General features: G+C 44.6%; 1 protein-coding gene across 3 annotated transcripts in view; it reads right to left on the bottom strand.

Moving 5' to 3' along the window:
• Positions 1–21,413, bottom strand: part of myrip (myosin VIIA and Rab interacting protein) — a 118,457-nt gene that overhangs the window by 18,858 nt on the left and 78,186 nt on the right. For all 3 annotated transcript variants that reach the window (XM_035415553.1, XM_035415554.1, XM_035415555.1), the window contains exons 4-7: positions 12,812–12,948; positions 2,985–3,065; positions 1,426–1,523; positions 296–376 (exon numbers count right to left, since the gene is read on the bottom strand). In XM_035415553.1, the coding sequence (XP_035271444.1) occupies positions 296–376; positions 1,426–1,523; positions 2,985–3,065; positions 12,812–12,948 (397 nt within the window). The remainder of the gene's footprint in view (positions 1–295; positions 377–1,425; positions 1,524–2,984; positions 3,066–12,811; positions 12,949–21,413) is intronic.

Raw genomic sequence — 21,413 nt, 5'->3', positions numbered from 1 at the left:
CAGCCCTGCCTGTCCCACCCCAGAAATGTCTGTGATCACCGCTGTCATATTTACCCCCGGCGTTTCCCCCCGGCAGTCAAAGACCACCTAAAACCAAACACTCCCGCTCCTTTCCCCGCTAACCCCGGTTACAAAAATGCGGCTTGAAGTGACATATCTTAGAGGAAATATGCTATCTGTGGCCTCAGGCGCCGGATCGGTGCAGTACTGCCACAGCCTCACAGCGCGCGGAACGAAAACAGGACGAGCAGGCCTGCACCACGGCAGCCCGTCCTGCAGGAGGAGCCACACTTACTTTCTGCACAATAGTTGTAGCGAGTTCCTCTATTAGCTCTTCTTTGTTGTCCCGCAGGTAGCGAGCTTCATTTTGTTTCTCCTGCAGAAAGAAAGGCCAGGCGAATATATGCACACTGTAATGAGTTCCCTCAGAACACCCAATTGACACCCAACATTTCTGTAAAGATTGTCTTTCTTCATTCAATTAACATTGTCATTTAATATCTCTGTTCAAGTGATGTTAAGTGACATTAAACTGTTAAACTGTTATTATACCATCTTGGTTTTAATTACAACTATTTCGTAATTACAACCATGATGGTTTAATAACAGTTTAATGGTTTAATTGTATAACAAAATAAATCTATAAACCCAATTTAAAAAATCCTAAATGGAGGCAAGGGTGCCAGTGTCAACTGCCATGAATGAGAAATACAAAAAGCTGCCAAGGGAGGAGAGGTGTACTTCAGGCATACTGCAGAGAGAGGCCATATCAGCAGCCCACCCTGACATTCTCTGCAAGCCCTTCTGAAATCGCATCTAGTGGTTAATGAGCTGCTTTCTAAAGGTCACATTTCCAAATTCAGCTCCCATGGTGGAACACCACCATTATGTCTTTCAGCAAGTTGTCTGGAGATTACTACAATGATTATGATGATAATGAGTGTTATTGTTGTTGCTGTTAATAATACTAATACTAATAATAATAATATTTCCATTCCATCTCAGCAAGACGGAGACTACATGATCAGAGAGAGAGACAGGTGTGAGAGGACAGAGAGAGAGACAGAGAGAGAGAGTTGGTGAGGTGTAAGCGGTATCAGATGATAACCCCGTGCAAGGACACAATAGGAGAGCTGGATGAGGACGGGTTACCATGTGGAGCTGCTAATAACATTTCTCTGCAAGTACCAGATTTTACACCTATTACACACACAAATGCATGCACGCACACACAAACACGCACAACTACACACACATACACCACAAGCACGCATGCACAAGCACACACACACACACACCACATGCACACACACACACACACACACACACACCACATGCACGCACACACAAACACACACATTAAAGCACAGAGGCAATATTAAAAGGATAATGATGTTTAAACATTATGATGATGAAAAGTCTCACTAGGCTGTCACTGTACTCCTCGGCCTTAGCGATGGCCTCCTCTATGGCCTCTTCAGCCACCCGCAGAGCGACAGTGAGCGTATCCGCCATGCTGTGTCCTGGGAAAACAGATGCAAACGCACACTGTGCTCAACCTCAGGATACAAACGCACGCTGTGCTCAACATCAGGACGCTAACGCACGCTGTGCTCAGGATTACCCAGTAACCTCCAGGATAACTGCGCTGAGTAAAACCCGGAGCAGCTCTCTTTACTTCAGTCCGTGCTCCAGATTTGGGAGGGCACCGGGGTTTCCTCAGTGCAGTTGTCCAGCTAACTCAGTAATCCTGCTTTGTGAAACAAGGCCCTGGTGTCTCACACACACACGTAGACATGCACACACACACACACACACAAAACATAAAAACATGCATGCATGCACACAGTCATACCACACTGTTAATGCACAGAGGATCACGTAATGTCTCAACTGACATCAGCTAACTCCGATAACTCCATGTTGAACTGGGACCGAAGGCTGGATCATATTGACAGTGTTGGAGAGGAAACTAAATGTAATAACAGAGTCTACACCGGACAGTCCAAAGAACCTGGAGGGATGATGGTGTGGCCTCCAACCTCAGGGCTGTAACACAATTACACTAATAGAGAAAATAAAAATTGCCATTGATGAGTTTCGTAATGACTGAAATGAGCGCGTGAAGTAACAGGCAGCAGGCCACCGAGCACCTGAGGAGTGGCATTTCAGACAAGACCTCAAACATGCATTTCAGTGCTTGAACATGACTATTCTTATCAAAACACCCCACTATCAGGTTCACAAAATAGATATATGATCTGGCTGGATATGATCTGATCTCAAGCTCGTCCAGTTCAGCCCTTCTCAATGTGTGTGTAAGCCAGAGAACGGCAGCAGATTGTATTGTATTTTGTTTTGCACAGGATTGATTACATATCAGCTAGACGCCTTGTCACTGAAGCTGTGACATACAAATGACACCAGACTGCTAGAGTCTGCACTCTAGGGCTCTCGCTCTCTCTCTTTCTCTCCCTCCCTCCCTTCCTCTATGACAGCGATAGGAATGTAACACACTTCACGTAACGTGTGCGTGGAGCTGAATCTCTGAAGACGGACGCAGGGCAGAGCACTGAGAACACCGAGAGAATGTTAATAAACACGAGTTTAGAGGGGGGAGCCAGCAGCTCTCTCAGCAGTGGAAACAGAGGCAGGGGAAAGCTCTGGAGGTGCGTGTGTCTGACTAACGCTCTCGGTACGCGGCGAGGCTGCGCGTTCTGCGGTCCGGATCTAATCCAGACGGCGCGGACCGCGTCTGGGAGTCCCGTGGGCGAAACACAATCAGCCATGAGCGGAAACGCCAGGCTTATTAGTCTCCACTGTCCTGAATGTACACTGAGACGAGGAGAGGCCTTCACGCTGCAACTGGGCATTCTGAATCAGGAGGGGGGGGGGGGGAAACGGGAAAGCATTTTGAGGGACGGCAGTAAAATAATGGCGGTATTATTACCGCTGTCACGTTGTCGGTGGGGCTGAAAGCCTACCTTCACTTTGCCGGTAGAAAGTGGAGTCGCTGCCGCACACGCTTCCTTCATTGTCGATACTTCCCTCGTGAAAGCTTCCCTCTGAAAGAGAAGACGGCGAGTGAGGAGGGATGTGTGCAACACAGCGTGCGGCCCCCTACCCAACAGCCCCCGGATCAGAGGACCCAAATCTTCACACCTGAGGGACGAGAAGAGAACACCGAAGCAGCGTTTCCCTCAAGCGCACCGCCATGCAGGCTTCACGTAAAGTTTGTAGAATTTGTTTAAACGCGGACTTTGCTTTCGCTTCACTTGTGGTTCGGCCACTTCATTAGAATTTAATTGTGCGGGTGGAATTCCCTCCAATTACGAGGACAGCCTCAGAGCGGGGAGTTTGTGAACATAATGCGCGAAGCGGCTCTGGAAACAGAATTGCTCTAAATTGAAGAGGGTAAGCCTTGCATTTAAAAAAAGGTCTGACACAGTTGGAATTTCCCCAGAGGTAACGGAGGCAGGCGTGATCCAGAAATTCCCCAGAATGCACAGAAACTGCACAGAAACTTTGTGTGTGAACTTTGTGTCTGCTCATCTCAGTTGCTAATTTCCAAACCAGAGTGTTTTGGGGAGAAGAAAAGGAATCTGCCATCTGACATTAACTCACAACTGAAGAGTACAACAGCATTAGGAGGGGGTAAAATGGGGGGGGGGGGGGGCAAAGAGAGGACATGAGTAATGACAGGAGCAGGTAGAGGAGGAGGGCTGGAGCTCCTCACCGGAACAGAGCCGTGCTGAAGATATAAACTTCCCCACGGCGTGAAGAGATCTCTCCACAGACGGGGAATTAGATTAACAACGCCTTCCCCAAACAGAAAGGCCAGGCCAGCCGGCACCCCCTCCGGTCCCCCCGCTAATGTGGCGCTAGCTGGAAGCGCCAGACAGCAGACAGGCCCGCGCGACTGTCATTCCGTATTTCCACATTAAAATCAACGGGGCTGTGGGCGGCTGGAGCAGGACCACGCCCTGCTTCAGACCTAGGCTTCTGTCACACCGTGCAGCTTACCAGGGTCCTGCCATTACACGTCGAGCTAGTGTTGTGTCGTTTGCGAACGATTCGTTCAAAAGAACAAATCTTTTGAGTGAACAAACTGTACTGAATCACTTTGTGAAACGATTCGTTTGCGAACGTGAACTGGTCGTTCACTGACTGATTTGTTCACTGAACGTACTATGTCCGAATCGTTCGCGAATGACACAACACTAGTTGGTTCGTTCGTCTTGCTGTAGTGAATGCAAGGAGCGAGGAGTCTCTGGGGAGGAGAGTGCGTACGGTATGGAATAATGGATAATAAATGAATATTGTTCATTTTCAATGAAATAAGTTTTTTTTTTTTTAACATGTCTCAAAGTAGGCTAGCCAGGGCTATTTTATCGACTACATTTTATGAGAAAACGTGTTCTACTTAGGCAACGTATATCAGCACTTTCTATTTCAAGCAGCCGGTTGAAAAAGTCACGGTAAAGAAACCTGCATCTAGGGCTAAAAAAACCCATTTTGGGAAATGATCCAGTACACTGAAAAGAACAGTTTTGCCCTTCACTGCGTCGAGCGGCGAGGAAGGCCGGCACAGCCGCCCAGGCTCACAGCCGCCGCTCACGGTGCTCCCCCGCAGCTCGCTCGTTTTTCCGGGCCTTTGAGGACCCGGGATCCTGCCTCAGCCGCTAATTGGAGAAAGTGATTATCGCCGCACGGGGAAAATAAAAAGTCGATGGAACGGAATAAAAGAAAACAAATGGGCTTTTGAACAGCCTCCCAAAAGGTACTGTGGCCTAAAGGGGCCTGGTGTGTGTGTGCGTGTGTGTGTGCACGTGTGAGTGAGAGACAGTCAGAGAGACAGAGAGAGCAATGCGTCTCTATCCCTGAAACTGCAGGGGAGAGGGGAACTGTGTACAGTTATTCTCGCTTCGGTGCGTGAAGGACATCTCTTCATTCTTTTCCCTCCCGTGCATCTCTATATGTGAAACCTCATCAGACGCAGCCGCAGCTTTGACAGAGCTGCTCTAATGTCACCGTTTCCCTGAAGGATGGACTCTGGCTTTACTCAACCTTGCTGTGTGGGGGCGGGGGTGTTGAGGGAGGCTACATAAACTGCCATACCTCACACACAGCGCTCCCCAGGCTGATATGGACAAAGCGGTTTAGAGTCTCTGACTCAGAGACGCTCAGCGAAGCGGCTTTCGCGATGCCGTCGCTCCTCGGGGCCGAGGGTCGCCCGGAGCGTTCCGCTTTTTAAGCAGCGCCGTCCCGTTCTGCTGGAGGGCAAACGCTTGGCTTTTCTGTGAATGCATTTACCGTCCTCCTGCACTGTCCCTGTCAAAGTGCATCTGTCAGGCAAATGACTGGCTAACACACATGATAAATACGGCTCTCTCACTCCACTGCCTGCCTGCCCCCACCCCCTCCCCTCACCCCCCGCCCCCCGCCCCCCCCCCCAGTGTAACGTCACCCGCTCGGTGCCCGCGATGGCCACCGATTCACCCTCGCCGACTCATGGTTAGCAGAGGCGCATTTATTCAATGTCGCCATAACAACGACACAATCATCCTCCTCAGCGCTGGATATGGAGTAAGGACTCGCTAAGAGTACCGCCTCCGGCGCACTAGCGCCTGGTACGCTAGCTAAGCTCACGCGGCTCGGCTCGGCTCGGATGGGAGCTGTGCGTCGTAATCGATGCGTCGGAATCGAAGGCACGGGAGACTGAGGCAGCTGTGCACGTACAGCGCAGGCGCACCACGCGCGGATGTGGGGAGCGGTGGGCCGCCTGCATCTTTAAAGCAGACGGGAGCATCCTGCTCCCATCTGCTGATGGCTGTTAAATGGATACGAGTGCGCTGAAGTGCACTGCAGGGACGGCCTGCATGGAGAGAGGAGCAGACCTGCAGCAGGTAAAGAACTCCTGACCAAGGCTGCCGCTGGAAAAGGTTGGAGTCCTGATCTGTGGTCACTTCTGGCACTACGATCTTTACTTCACTCTAGTGTGTTTTTCTGCACCTTGAACTAATGCACTTGTTGTACGTCGCTCTGGATAAGAGCGTCTGCTAAATGCCTGTAATGTAACGTAATGTAACAGCTGCAATGTTTTTAAGCTATTTTAAGTGATCAAACAACAGATTAATTGGGAAACTTAAACCTGTTACCCTAGCACATTCATGCTGCATCTGTATCTTCATCTTGATGTTTTAGTTCATCATAGCTACGGACACTTTATGAGAATTGAACCTTATCTGACCTGCGCTGTGTAGTTGCTCCAACGACCTTAGGTATGCACTGAATGTACGTCGCCTTGGATAAAAGCCGAATAAAGTGTAAAGTTAAATATACTGTAAATATTACCTGGAATCCAATGCTAGCTTTAGAACTGCTTCTAACCCCGTCTTTGAGCATGTATATTTGTCGGGCCTTCTGACCCAATCCAGACTGCCACTGACTGGGTAAGTGCTTTGCTTTTCTTTTCAATGCACTCAGTGTTGTTGACTTACAAAACACTGTGTGTACGCCATTTCTGTATCTGGCTAACAGTAGCTATGACATGACGCATTCCATTAATGCAGTCCTGTAAACTACTCACACTACCTTTACACTAAAAGCACTGTTTACAATGTAGACTCTGTTTTATAAGGTCACATTTCCCCCTCACTACCTTATAATCAAAATGTCCATGTAAATGCTAGCAGATTTAACGACCCGGACGTTGATGGATTTTTGCGCTGGATTACAGTGACGTGTTTAAAATGTAAAAATCTCACAATAAAACAACCGTCTGAACCGCATGTCTGTGGAATGGTTTTCAGAGACAAAAGGAGGGCTTACTGTCACATGTGGCATGTGAGTCAGCACTACGGTTCTTCTCAAATTGATTACATGACAGCCCTATTTCTCACTCAACATGAGCTCAACAGCCACGAAGTACGAGACATAAAAACATAAAAAACCTCACACTTGCTGAATTACATGTTCAAAAGATACCTTCAACAAATTTAATCCTCTGAGGAACCAACGATACACAAAGAAAGGATGTTCATCCTTTTCATCTCTCCCCTCAATAGCAATTAGCAAATTACATAATTAATCGCTGTTCAGACTAGCATGCTGCAAAGGCTGCACATTACACTTCAGGGCTAATTCAAATCAACAGAGTATGAAATTAGAAGAGTAATATGAGATACTACAAGTAGGCCAGCACCACGCACAGCCATAGGACCTACCAGGACATAACACTGTTTGTGGCCAATCTCTATATTCATCTGACAGGGAAGAGAAATGAAACACCTGTCTTGGCACTGGCTAGAACTAATCCCATTTGTTGGAAAGTCAACCTTTGTGTAAGGGATGGGAGAATAAGGAGAGTATCACCTCAAACAGCTGAGAGACTGCTCGCTACGATATGTATGAACATGTCTTATTCAGGAAAGACTCCCTGTAAAATCAAATGGGGACAAACACAAAAACACAGAACTACACACTATATAGGGTACACATATACACATAGAAACATTCTCAAGGTACCAATTCAGCACAAAAGTAGCAATATTCTGTATTCAAATGCCCTGGATGTATAAAACGCCCAAGAGGATTCTGGGGAATTCTACTAAGAGCCTGAGTCATTGTACTAAGACTCCTCAAACACCGCAGAATTGTGACCTTGCACAAAAGCAAGCTTACAGTTCAGAACATTACTACCTCTGTGCTGAAAGGCGAGGTCACAGTTCAAATGTGCAGATCAGTGATTACTAGGGTGAGGTAAGGACACTACTGTTACCCCTGAACAATGCCTATGAAAAATATGATTTGAAGCCAGTCATTAAGTCATAACATGCTCCCCTGCACACAATAAACAGGAACCAAAGAAAGGAAAAACATAAAAATTGCACTTTGCCTCAATAAGAGCGGTTGACAAACAACCTACTTGCTACAGTTTTATTTGAAACAAAAACGTTAAAGCCATTCACAGTTTCATCGCCGTTTGCCATACTATGGAGTTAAATGATAGGCACTGATCCTACGCTACCTCCGCACTGTTGGTTTAATTAAGACAAACTGCCCTCCTTTCTGCATCAACTCCAACCACAGCAGCTCGGGTAAGCACTGATCTAGAGAGATACTAATGTTAATTGAAAGAGTTTAACACAATCACTCTTGGCCTGCAGAACCGGTCTCAAGATATTACACTCACTTGAGGGAGGCCTAATTAAAAATGTTAGCAGCATGCTACTCAGAGCTGAGAAGACTGAACAGGCTCTAGCACGGAAAAAGGCCAGGGCTTGAGCATAAACAGATCACTCTAAAAATAAGCTCACGTAATACGATGCAGGATACTTCACATTAGAAACATGCAATGTGCACAGTAGAGTGCCCCCAATGGCCCCTTCAGTGCAGAGGTGCAGGAATTAGAAACTGATTTGATTACAGAAAAGTAAAAAAAACCTGATTAATCCAGTTGCAGAAAACATACTCTTCCTTATTATCAATTCACTTTAAAGAAACGCAGACAATAGGCTGTTATGTTGCACAATCTCTCGAATATTGCCAAGTGCATCTGCATAGCTCTGGAAATATCAGCCTGGCTTATCAATAAATGACAACGCTTCATTCTGTCACAAGTGCAGCATTAACAGCAACCTGTATCGTCAGATTAGATCACCTTATTAATTCTTTAGTGCCCTGTTAGCAGTCGTAGAGAATGCATAGATGCCCCACGTTGCTTACTGATGGAATTTTTACAGCCGTCTCAAACCCCTCCTGTACACCATGTTGGCGGCGTCGGAGTGAATGCACCGCTATCCGCCAGGCTATCTGCTCACCAGGCTAACTGTTCACCAGGCTATCAGCTCACCAGGCGATCTGCTCCCCAAACCTGGGCGGCTCAAAGGAAGGCCAGTACATTACTGCGGCCTGCCGCTTCAGTCTGACAGGACGGCCCCCTGAGCCGCCGTTACCGCCGCTGCTCTCAGACCTCTGCTGCCACGGGCCTGTGGATCTTTCCATCCTCATCCCTTCTTTCTGTCCATCTGCCTCTTCACAAGCCGGGGCAGATGCGGATAATAAAGAGAAGGAGGATGCATCTTTTCTTCTTTTTTTTTAAGAGCAGCTTTGTCGAACAAACTCAACACCGGCACATGCAGGGAGATACAGGTCACATTCTACTTTAATAATGCAGCCTAAGGCTCTACTGCTCTGTTTCACTACATTTAGCCCCTTTCCAGAGCCATACATAGAAACACCCATTCACTGACTGTTTATATAACAACATTAATGCGCATATTAATGAACATACACTGTGAAATTCTATGACACATCTATTCAGCTTTTTTTTAGCAACCCGTTAATTATTCTAATTATCTATGCAGTGATCCTTATTGCCATTTATATGAACAAGTGCACAATCCAGTGACAGTAATTACCATTACAAAGAACAGTTTATGATGCAGCAGCAATGTAAAGGGAAGAATCACGTTCGTGCAACATGTGCAGTCTAAATAGACTTTAGTAATGACATTCAATAGCTACCAAATTACAGTCATAACCAGGTCAAACCATCCCGGTACAAATATGCCACCAGTAGTGTTCACAGTTTCTCTGATTGGTTTCTAAGAGAGGGAGCTAATGAGGTGCAGAGTCTTGCCAGAAGCTGGGGAGTGTCTGTTTGGGGACGGCTCCCTGTTTTCCACTGAGTGCCATTTGAAATGTATTGCGTGCAACTGCTTTGGCAGCTTTCCCTCTGACAGTGTCTCTCTCCTTACAATTCATATGCCACTGCTCCAGAGGCTGAAAGCCTGACATTTATCCTTCCTCTCAAGTGAAACGGCTCCATCCATGTTTAATGTGACCTCCTGTGACATCCATCATTTTTCAGTTCCAGACGGCATCCTGATCCCCCCCCACCGCCTTACAAAGGGAAGTCATGGACTGCAGACCTGGACTCTTTTGTATGAAAACCAACCAAAATCATTTCAAAACCAGTTAAAACGCTGTCGGAGTCAGAGTCATATCTCAAATTGCTCCCTGATCTGCCTTAAGAGGATTACAGGGCAGCAATGAAAGCTCCTCATTATTTTTACCATCTATGAGTCATTTCTGCTTCAGAACCAGGGATCTAAATCTCAGCTGATTTCTTGTTACTATTCATTCATAACAGCCATTCAAACGCTTAAGATACATGCTTATGAATGAGAGCCATTTCCACTTTCCTTTGCAGATGCACATTACTAATCAAGAGATATTTGATCCATCCCTAATTTTGGGAATCACAGAAGAGCAACAGAAGCATTATGGGATCACATGAAGGCAGCAGATCTGCAGTGTTGTTTAAACCGCAGTAACCTTTCCCTGCTGTGCTGTAAGTGCATTTCAAAATCCCTCACTGTTAAATCAGTGCACAGAGAAAGCATAGGTTCTCTGTACGAGATACCAAACACGCACGCACACACGAGCAGGGATGCGTGTACACAGACACACTATGCACGCATGCGCACACACACACACACACACACACACACACACACACACACACACACACAGACACCTATAGCACCCACACACAAAAACACACACACACACACACACACATGCACAGACACATACAGTACACACGCATGTACACATGCATGTACACACATGAGCAGGGAAGCACATGCAGACACATACAGAACACACACACGCACACACAAGCAGGGATGCATATACAGAGACACATACAGTACACACACATGCACACACAGACAAATACAGTGCACATGCACACACAAACACAAACAGTAGACACAGACACACACGGAGACATAAGAGTAAACACACATACACACACACACACACACACACACACACACACACACACAGTACACACACACTGCAAAGGCGATATATATAATATATCAAAGCGCAACAATATAGAAATGCGCTCGCTGACATTGTTCTGCTCTGATCACTGCCAGGAGGAAAGCACTGCTCCTCCATCCATCATGTCCGTCCAGCCGTCGCTCCTGTGCGAGCAGCCTGACGGCGTCCTTTCTGGCGCGGACGGCCCGCCTGACGCGCGCGCTGCATAATCTCTTCAGCTCGTTATCTGAAACGAAGGCCTGAAAGCAGCTAATCCTCAGTGAGAGAGTGTGAAGGGGGGAGTGGATGAGAGGACAGCTGCTGGAGCAGATTGGGGCAGGGGGGCCATTCGGTGGAGGCTGCGGTACAGGGCTGCGCATCAGCACAGCCGTCAGTCCGCTCCCTGCCAGCGCGCACGACACCACGCGACCTTCATTTAGCAGCGGCTCTTATGCAGAGTGACTCGACAGTGCAAGACAACAGCATACAGCTCTCCTGTGTGGGTGTGCCTCCATACGTGCCCACAGAGGGGCAGCCACCAATTCACAAATGCCTTGTGTTTACAATTATACCGCTACTATTACTACTCATCCCAATTTTACCACTGTAAAATGAATACAGCTAGTAATATTACTACTACTATAACTAAAATAAAAACAATGACGGCACTCGCTGTTCGACCACTTGTTAGGCATTACTCAAGACACCTTTGCACTATCAAGCGGATGAGCCTAATTCCAGCAAAGCTGTTTTCATCTGTACGACCAAATAGATTGAAGATTAAAAAAAAGAGGTGATCCATCACCACCTCTAAATCCTGCCGAGAATAAAGAGAATTACGATGCCTAAAAAGAGCTACACGGCAATACAAGCGATCACATGTAATGAAGGGATTAGAGATGAATACAAAATCAATTTTAGTCTTCCTTCAGAAAAAAAAAAAAAAAAAAAAAAAACAAACATGAAAAAAAAAACATGAAATAGCCACCATCATCCCTCAGGTTTATGGAGGGAGAGGCTCAACTTTTCCCACTAATATTTCAGAGGGATTACGGGTCTAAAGCTCCTGGGATTATATGTACTGACATGTGTGGCATTGTGTGTCTCTGTGCATGATGAAGGGAGCGGTTACCTGTGTGGCTGTACACTCAAAGGTTAATCTATCATGCCCTGCATCTCCATCTTAACGGAGGACTGGGCTGCTAATTTTGGGGTCTGCACCTGAATGGATCAGGGGACACTACCAGATATGGTGCAATCCTAAAAAGAAATTGAGAAAAACATGCCATGGACACCTTCTACTGAGCAACTGGGATAAAGCAGCCAGTCGGTCTGCAAACGCATGCAACGGCAGATGGGGACATTATCACCGTTTACACTATTTTCCTTCAAACACTCAAGAACAGCAGCAGCAATTTTACAGTTTCCAGTTTGTGACTTTCAGTGACTGTGCTCACAGAAACGAAAAGAAAAAAAGAAAAACTCATTACCAACACTCCGCACTTTAGTCGATAAAACCACACCACGCATCTGTATTCTCCTGGCGTGCCAGACACAGATCTGTATCAGTGCCGTATGAGATTCAAGGCCATTACTGCAGCTCTTGTCAGGGTGAGCCACTAACCCCCGTACAGAGACTCCTTTTGCTTTCAAAGACACATACACAGGAAAACCGTGGCAGAGCATACAGGGAACAGCTGGGGTATGACATCCAAACACCGGACCTGAAATCTGAAACAAAAACAACAAAAAAATACAAAGAAATCAAGGTGAGAGGAAACTGCAGTACCTGTGAGTTCTGAGAGAGGAAACTGCAGTACCTGTGAGTTCTGAGAGAGGAAACGGCAGTACCTGTGAGTTCTGAGAGAGGAAACTGCAGTACCTGTGAGTTCTGAGAGAGGAAACTGCAGTACCTGTGAGTTCTGAGAGAGGAAACTGCAGTACCTGTGAGTTCTGAGAGAGGAAACTGCAGTACCTGTGAATTCTGAGAGAGCTCCGCGCTCTGCGATGTGCTTCCTGTAGAGCGTCTTCAATACCTTGGCACTCCCAAACCTCTTGAACCGGCTTTTAACGTTATTGTAGTACCATTCCAAAGACTGCGTCCTAAGAACCCTGTGGATGAACACAAAAAAAATACATATATAGAAGGGAAAAAGTCTTTGATGGCAGTGCCAATCGTATGGAATAGAGATGGGGCAAATTAAATGAAAATGCTACCACATTGTCTAGACATAAACAATTATCTATTAATTTTTTCCCTGCTTCTTTTCTCAAATTTGGGGGGGGGGGGGGGGTGGTTGGAGTGGATCTAAAAACCCACAGTGAAGCTTGACCAAACTTGTGGGTGATTTATCACTTTTATTCCATCTAAGTGATCATTGTGTGTGGCTGAATGTCACATATTCTCAGGTAAGTGGCATATTTGGTTATATTTTATCAGAAACAAAGCGCCATGTGAAGCATATGCTGAGTCTGTACCAGGCAGGATTCTGATTGGTTCTTTTGGGGTTTCAATCACCTTTCAACCCTCACAGAAGTTGGAAGGGATTTGAATCCAATTAGCAACCAACATGTGTTGATTTAGTCTAATTTTGTTCTGAATTCTGCTAATAAACATAGGCTGGGAAGCTGAGGATGAATGGCAGATTGTGTTGGCATGGATACTGCAAGAGGGGAGGGTTGGGGGAGTTAGAATGATTCAATGGACACTGACTGACAGAGACCCCCAAAAATATTACATTTTCTGGGTTGGTGGGATCCAATGTGAGATCTTTTGATGGGGCCCAAAATCCCTGATGGTGCCCCTATGTGTTGGTCTGACAGGACAATTAACTGTACAACCACAAGCATAATATCAACTGTGCTTAACGCTGCAGACCTCAGTATTTTTTGCTTATGCTGCATGACAGTACCCCTTCAGAAACAACGCTTGGCATCTTGGTGTCACAGGAAGTTCAACAGAGTATTACCACTTTATTCACTGTGTCACTTTCCATTCAACAAAATAATCAACCAAACTAATGATATTTGGACCCACAGTACCATACACTCATACAGGGACGTCGAGAAGATGAAGTGAGCGCATATACCGGGATGGAAACTGTATCCATATGGTGGAACCAGAGTGAAAAGAAGATAGGCCATGCACATTTTTTTACATTGATTTAGATTACATTATTACATTTAAGGAATATAGCAGACACTCTTATCCAGAGCAACTTACAAAGCTTAAAGTCTACTCTAACATGCAATCCACTTATACAGCCGGACATTTTAATGAAGCAATTTCAGTTAAGTACCTTCTTCAAGGTTACAATGATAACGCCCCACCAGGGAATCAAACCTCCAACCTCTGTTACAAGCCCTGTTCACAGCGCATTATGCTACACTGCTGCCTTTACAATAAAAACTATATTTTAGGCATTTAGGACTTTGGTTTGTTTCTTTGACATTTATACAGATAGAAATAAAAACAGTAATGATTGGGAATAAGAACCATTTATCCTTTTGATATAATGAACAACCAGATCCTGTAATGGCTCACAACACCTACTCAGCACCATTATTGACTCTCTCTTCATTTACTACAGTGTAACCATAAAATGAAGATAGCCAGCTGATATGCTAAACTCTAAGTTAATTAGATATAATTAGATATAACCGACTGAGCTGTGTAGATTGTTAGAAAAGTAACTATGGGTGATGCTAGCTACATGGATGGGTAAATGGCAATGATGATACAACAAGGAGCAAAAATAAGTAGTGATAGTAGCCTAGCAGATGTGATATTGTAGTCAGGTCATATCCCATGTTTGCAACACTGTAGACGGTGAAGCATTTTTCTCCATTTTTATCTTAAAGTCTTTTTTTCTCCACCTAATATCTTCAGAAGTATACAATATGAAAGGCAGCATTCATGCAAAGTAAACACTTCAAGGACGTAAAAATGTCTTTACTCAGTTTTGCTGAATTTGTGAACCTTTTACCTAGGTATTTGTTATTCTAAAATGTATTTGAAACGTTTCTGGGGCATGGCGCACTTTTCTTTGTGGGGAGAGGTGGGCGTAGCTACAGAACCTGTGGTTTGGGATTACGTTCCAACAAAGTGTTTGTTGCTAGCTTGCTGCAATGACAGATGCTAAGAAGCCTGGATACAGCAAAGCAAAAAGACAAACCGACGGGGCTCATTCAAAAACTAGAGTCAAACTTTTCTTTGGTGGCATCACCTGAAGTTTGCCAAGGGGATTAAAGGCCGCACACAGTTGACCGGTTTTCTTTTAGACCTGTAGGTAATGTTACTTATAGCTAGTTACCTTATGCAGCTAGGTGCCGAGGTTGGGTAGCTTTTGTATTGAATTCTGTTCTTCTATCAATCTGTCTTCTTCTCTAAGGGAACTGCTGTTATTGTTTAAAGTAGCAAATTAGCTAGTTTGGAGTCGGTAATTAATCTACATTTATTTCAATCAGGGGAAATTAATTCGATACAGCATGTATGCTTTCTAGTTAACGTTACATGCAGCCAACTTCACTAACAATGCTGCAAACAACTTTGAAAAGGCTACGAATAACTTTATAAAAAACGTCATACACTTTACAAGTATATTAGTTAGCTATGACAGACCTATGGCCTGCTAATGTTACTTATTCCACACCCGATTCCGTGTTTACATCCCAATTCTCACTCAATGTCCAGGAGGATATTTCAGGAAGCAGTATTAGAGTTAGGTAGATAACTGCGTGGAGTAAGACCCTGAGAACAGCTCTTATTCAGTCCATGTTCCAGATTTGGGAGTGTTCAAGTTTTACTCAGTACAGTTATCCAGCTAATGAAACTGGGCCTAGAATAGCTAAATACCAAATAAGGAAAAACGGAGTAGCTACCGTATGATGTTCCCACGTGCTAAGGGGTATACTCAGTGTAAAGATTGTTACAACACTGCCTAATTACTGTTACAATCTATATGGAATCATTCATGTTGCTAAAAATGCTATTTTCAATATCTTTGACTAATGCACCTCTTTGCTTGACATTTTGCTTGTAGCACCGTCAAAGGAAGTGTGAGGGCTGCAAAATCCTTCATAGTATACCTTTAATTACTTTCTTTTCAGCAAGGCAGAATTTCTTGTAGATTAATTGTAGCTTCCTGGTTGTAATCCTTGTGCCAAGTAGCAATAGCTATGTAAGAATTTCAGGGATGCTACATGGATTGAATATAGCTCTAAAAATGGAAGCAACAGAGCAACTGAGCTGAAAAATGCAATTTTACACTAATCAGATAGTTAAAACAAGGTTCGTGAACCACAGAGGAAATTAATTCAAAAACATCACCGGTCTAACTGTCAGCATGTATGCTACTTATCCCCTGCTTCCTTATCTCATATGGGAATTACAGAGCGTGTGTGTGTGTGTGAGAGAGAGAGAGAGAGAGAGAGAGTATTGACTGGATTTATTGTGTTCTCCACAATAATCTGTCCTCAGTCAGAGTGTTTCTGTGTTTTTAATTTCAGCTCCAGGCTATTTAGGTTTCAGGAATGGCTAAGAATAGCTACAGAAAATATTTGAAGTGAAAAGGTATTCTTCTTGCCTGTATAACTGTGAATAAAGCAGCACCTAAAGAACTAAGCACATCAAATAAAGACTATGCATAACCTTTTAGAATAAGATATTTATGTTGATTCAGTAGCAAACCTTACATTAAGACCGTATATTGTGGATTATGTGCGAAAACATGAAAATTAGCATAGGATACTGAACAAGTGTGCACGCCTGCAAGAGAGTCACATTTTCAGCCTCATTTATGAATTCAGTAACTGTCTGATAGGAGATGCACAGTATATCAGCTGTATAGGTTCATATTTAAACGTTACAATAACATTGCACATGTGTAGTTACTGAACACAAAACGTGGGTAAATGAGGGACTGGAAGTATATGCAAAGGCCACCACACAGACATGGCTCACCCTTAATTAACGAAAAATGTCCCATCATTACATTACATTTATTTGGCAGATGCTTTTATCCAAAGCTACGCACAAAAGTGCATATCAAGGTTATTGGAACTACAAAACACGGTTCGATAAAGTATAATACCCATTTTGTACAGTTATTCATAGCCAAGAACACTGATCAGTTCACGCAGTGAACATTATTCTGACCTAACTTATGCCAAGTCAAACTAGGAGGAAGTACAAGCTACAGTACAATATTATGACGAAAATACAAATTACAATTTAAATTACAATAAGTGCTGGAATGGAGGTACATGTAACATGAGTGGCATGAAAGAGGGGTATTTAAGTGAAATGATTCGCAGAGTGGTGGCAGTTAGTTCAGGTATAGTCTGAAGAGATGAGTCTTCAGACCATGGAATCACACATACAAAAATGGTGGACAGGCCTGGTTTACTGTAATTGAGGCTAGCATGGCAACAAGAGACCTTGGTGACTTTGAAAGAGAGATGAATGCTGGGCTTGTTCAGTGCCAGATTTTGCAAACAAGACAGCTTGTTTGTTGGCGTTAGTGAGCGACAGCATCTAAAGCGATGCCAATGTGGAACTCACCATCAGCGAAGGGCATCAGCGAACAGAAGCGCAAGCTCTGTGATCAAAATGTCTCTGCATTAATTTGAAGTACACGGGAAAACCAGGAAAGCTGCTGCAGATGAACTGACTGTAAGCTGCCTATACTCAGTCCAGCTGACTGCCTCAAACTCGGCACTGGCCCAGCACCCTAATAAGTGACTATGTTGGTTTAGGGTTTTAATGCAATTTCTTTACCGGTGGATAATACACACCACCTACATTCTACCAGCCTACAGACATCTGTGTTTGCCTGGTGTGTCACTGTGATTTTGCTGGTGAAACTGAGTGCAAATTATAAATGTCCACACTCTAAAGTAAAGCAGCTGGTGTAAGAACAATTCAGCTCAGTAGCAGATGGTCACTGCTTTAGCTGTCATTTGCATTTCCAGGCAATACCTCTCGCCAGACCCATTTTTCGTTTTGTCAGGAGAAGAGAGGAAAAAGTCCCTCAAAAACCTTAAAATGGAGTGGAACCTAAACCACTGAGGCAGAGGATCCGGAGGTCTAATAAAGAATAAGCAGGCTTCACATGCACGGAATTCACCCTTCTGGCTGCACGAGACCAGCTGTGTGTTTTTCCCCTCTCGCTTCTCAGAATTACTCTCCATCACAGTTTTTGTGCGGTCTGAGAAGTGTGGTAAAATACACACAAGGCAGGCAATGGCATCACTCGCTCCGCACTAACTATATGCACATCTGAACAGGATTTAAATAAAATATGCATTACGAGTGAAAAGAGCTCTGTGGTCCTGCCAAGTTTGCACTTCCTGCGGCAAAAACGGAACTATTAACATAATTGACATTCTGAATCTTGTAATGAATTCAAATAATTCAAATTGCGTCTGTGCTTTATGGAAGATCAAATAAGTCGTTTAACCACCAAATATTTCAGAGTGTTTTCTGAGGAAATATAAAAATAATTAAGCCCTCTTAACATTTTTCAAGAGGTTGAACTCTTTTTACACAACACATGCGAACATGACAGCATTACAACCGTGGGCACAAATTTCACCATCTTAATGGCAGCAAATGAATGATTTTTATTTTTATGGGAAAGTCAGCAATGGATTCCACATAGACCAGAAAGCGTAGAAATCTGACTCATCAACATAATATCTAGAAAAGGACAGTTAATGAGACTAGCATTGTACAGAAGAGGTACAGTATAAACAGGTATTGTGTGTGTTCCGGAACTCCTCACGCTACAAAAATTATGTCTGAAATGATAAACCGGGAGTGGAATTTGCAGTATTTAAGTCACCCTGGAAAATGGAATCCACTAAGTACCAAAATATTTTTTTAAATGCTAAAATAAATGACACATTTATGCAAAAGCTTATGTAAATGTTAGTTTTTACAAACAAATGGGAGCAGGCAAGCAGAAAGTGGGGTGCACTGGAAGTGAACAAATTGAAGACTGATGTCTGGGCCCAGAGGGGGTGGCTGTTATTAAAGACATTACTTACTGATGAAACTGTGAACCCCGAGTAATTCTCAAAAGGGCTCAAATGCTATCATCCTCAATCAGCTTCATGTGGGCACAAATAAACAGTGCATCTTGAGGCTGCTACATTGTGTTTTGCAGCCCTTCGTTTGGAAAAGACGGAAATAGCAATCATCTTGAGTACAGACGCCTGCAAGGAATTATGGTTTGGGGGGATGTGGGTGGGGCAGAAAATGTTTTTAGACTGTCTGTCTGAAGCAGTGCACTTAAATAGCTCTCCAAAGTCTAAATAAATTAGTCAGACAAAATCTGGATGTGGTGGTCGACTGCCACAATCAGTCCGATCTCTATTAACGTCCTTCATGCACAAACACAGAAAGACAGTGTACAGCACACAGTCAGGTTCCTAAAACCCATTTTCTTGATTCCAGATCTGATTTTACTTGGTTGGAAAATGTTTAGAGGTTTGGTCAAAGCCATGCAACATTTAGACAGGACCAGGAATTATATACTGTAATATGTTGTGAACAGCTGAGAATAATTCAGCCTATGAAAATTTAGTCGGCTACTTATTAAATTCTGGAAGAAGTTTTACTGAGGGTTTACCCAGTAAATGTTTCGTTTGTGTTTGAGCTTCTCCCTGTTCCATCCCTGGGTTTAAGAGGACTTCCTGAGGCTGGTAAATTCCATTCTCTCCAGTCCTCTTCTGTGGAACAGTACACACTATGGCTGATCTGCTTCTTCTGTGGTTGCAGTACACACAGAGGCAGACCTCCTTCTTCTGTGGGTGCAGTACACACTGTGGCTGATCTCCTTCTTCTGTGCGTGCACTACACACTGTGGCTGATCTCCTTCTTCTGTGGGCACAGTACACACTATGGCTGATCTCCTTCGTCTGTGACTGCAGTACGCACTGTGGCTGATCTCCTTTCTCTTCTGTGGGTGCAGTACGCACTGTGGCTGATCTTCCCCTTATGTGGATACAGAACACAATGTAATGGCGAGAGAGTCATGGGACGGGCCTGATCAATGCTGCCAGCTCTGCATATTTTGCCATCAATTGCATCATGGGACACATCCATGTGGGCGGAGCCCATCACCACTTCCTGTCCGAATCTTGACCGTTCCCCCAGGAGGCAGGCATTAATTCCCATATGACACTGCGATCATTTTTAAATTCCCATTTTCAAACTGCTATTGACTACCTCAGCCATGCTCCGCAGAAACGCTGCGTTCAAATCCATTACTAAAACATGATGAAAAGTGACATTCTGTTCACATTAATCATGTCATGACAAAATTAGCAAAACTTCAAAAACAACCAAATATTCCAGCAAACCAAAAAAAAAAAAAAAAAAAAAAAAAAAAACTCACACACACATGCATGCACACACACAAGAAGGTGTGCGCTCACAAACGTTATAGACATGGTTGTGGATTAGATCACTCAAGCATCTCCTCAGATACTACAGGCACTATTGGTCGATTCCATATCCCTTTAGCCCATTTCATCACACTGAGTAAACACCGTAGGTCACCGTGAAGAAGAAGCAGCCTGTCATTGGCCTGACTGCAGGGGAACGGTTTCCACTGCCTGTGACTGCTGGCCCTGCAGCTGCAGCCTAATACACAGACCTGAGGCTGGCTGTGTTGCTCACGGGCAGAGCGGTGTTCACGCACACACCACTGCACCTGCTTCTGTCCTGCTTTGCATCACTCTGATTAACTACATCACGGGTCCCGGACCCGTTATAATGCCGCTTCCAAAATAAAGAGAGAAGAGGAGGCGGGCCTCTGAAAATAACTGCTTTTAAGAGAGCACGCGGGCGTTGTGAAGACCCTGAAGCACCTTCCTGTTCTTTGAGAGCGAAGCTGCTGATCAGAGCTGGTAGCACAGCAGGGTCTCTGCCGTACCGCTGCTCCACCGGTCTTATTTCACATGGATGCTTATTATCGGTGCTTCACAGAATCGCTGTCTGTCCACAGGAGGGAAAACATGAACATCGTAGCTGCTGTCCAGGCGAAGGAGGGCCAATGAGCCAGGAGCCTCAGGCCATTCCAAAGGGAGGGGCAGAAGGGGCAGCTGGGGCAGTTGGAGGTTGCCTCTGGGCATATAGCAGTACAGGAGAAGACGTCCTTGCACACTGCTCATCCAGAACAGCTTGTACACACACACGTCTTCACACAGCTGTTTCACAGGCAGGAAACTCAACCTTGCATTTTCACACTCCAGTACAGAAACACCTTCAAAAGAGGGAAATTACCCCCTCAGGTTTTCATTGTGACTTTTAAATGTACTTTTAAATATTTGAATATTAACATGAATATGTATATGTACATGTATTAGTTATATCCAAATGCAACTTAAGACATTACCAACGAACTACACTTCCTGTTACTCAGCCAACTAGAACCAAAACGAAAGGTCTCTCCTGAGAAGGAGGGGTGTCATGGCAGGAAGGAACCAACAAAAGAGGGACAGGAAGGTAAATTAGTGAGGGAGCATCTCAGGGACACCACTAATTATAGATGAGAGGAAGGTGGTGGCAC

This window comes from Anguilla anguilla, chromosome 4 (assembly GCF_013347855.1).
Source record: "Anguilla anguilla isolate fAngAng1 chromosome 4, fAngAng1.pri, whole genome shotgun sequence".
Lineage (NCBI taxonomy): Eukaryota > Metazoa > Chordata > Actinopteri > Anguilliformes > Anguillidae > Anguilla > Anguilla anguilla.
This window is presented reverse-complemented; position numbering and strand designations above follow the sequence as displayed.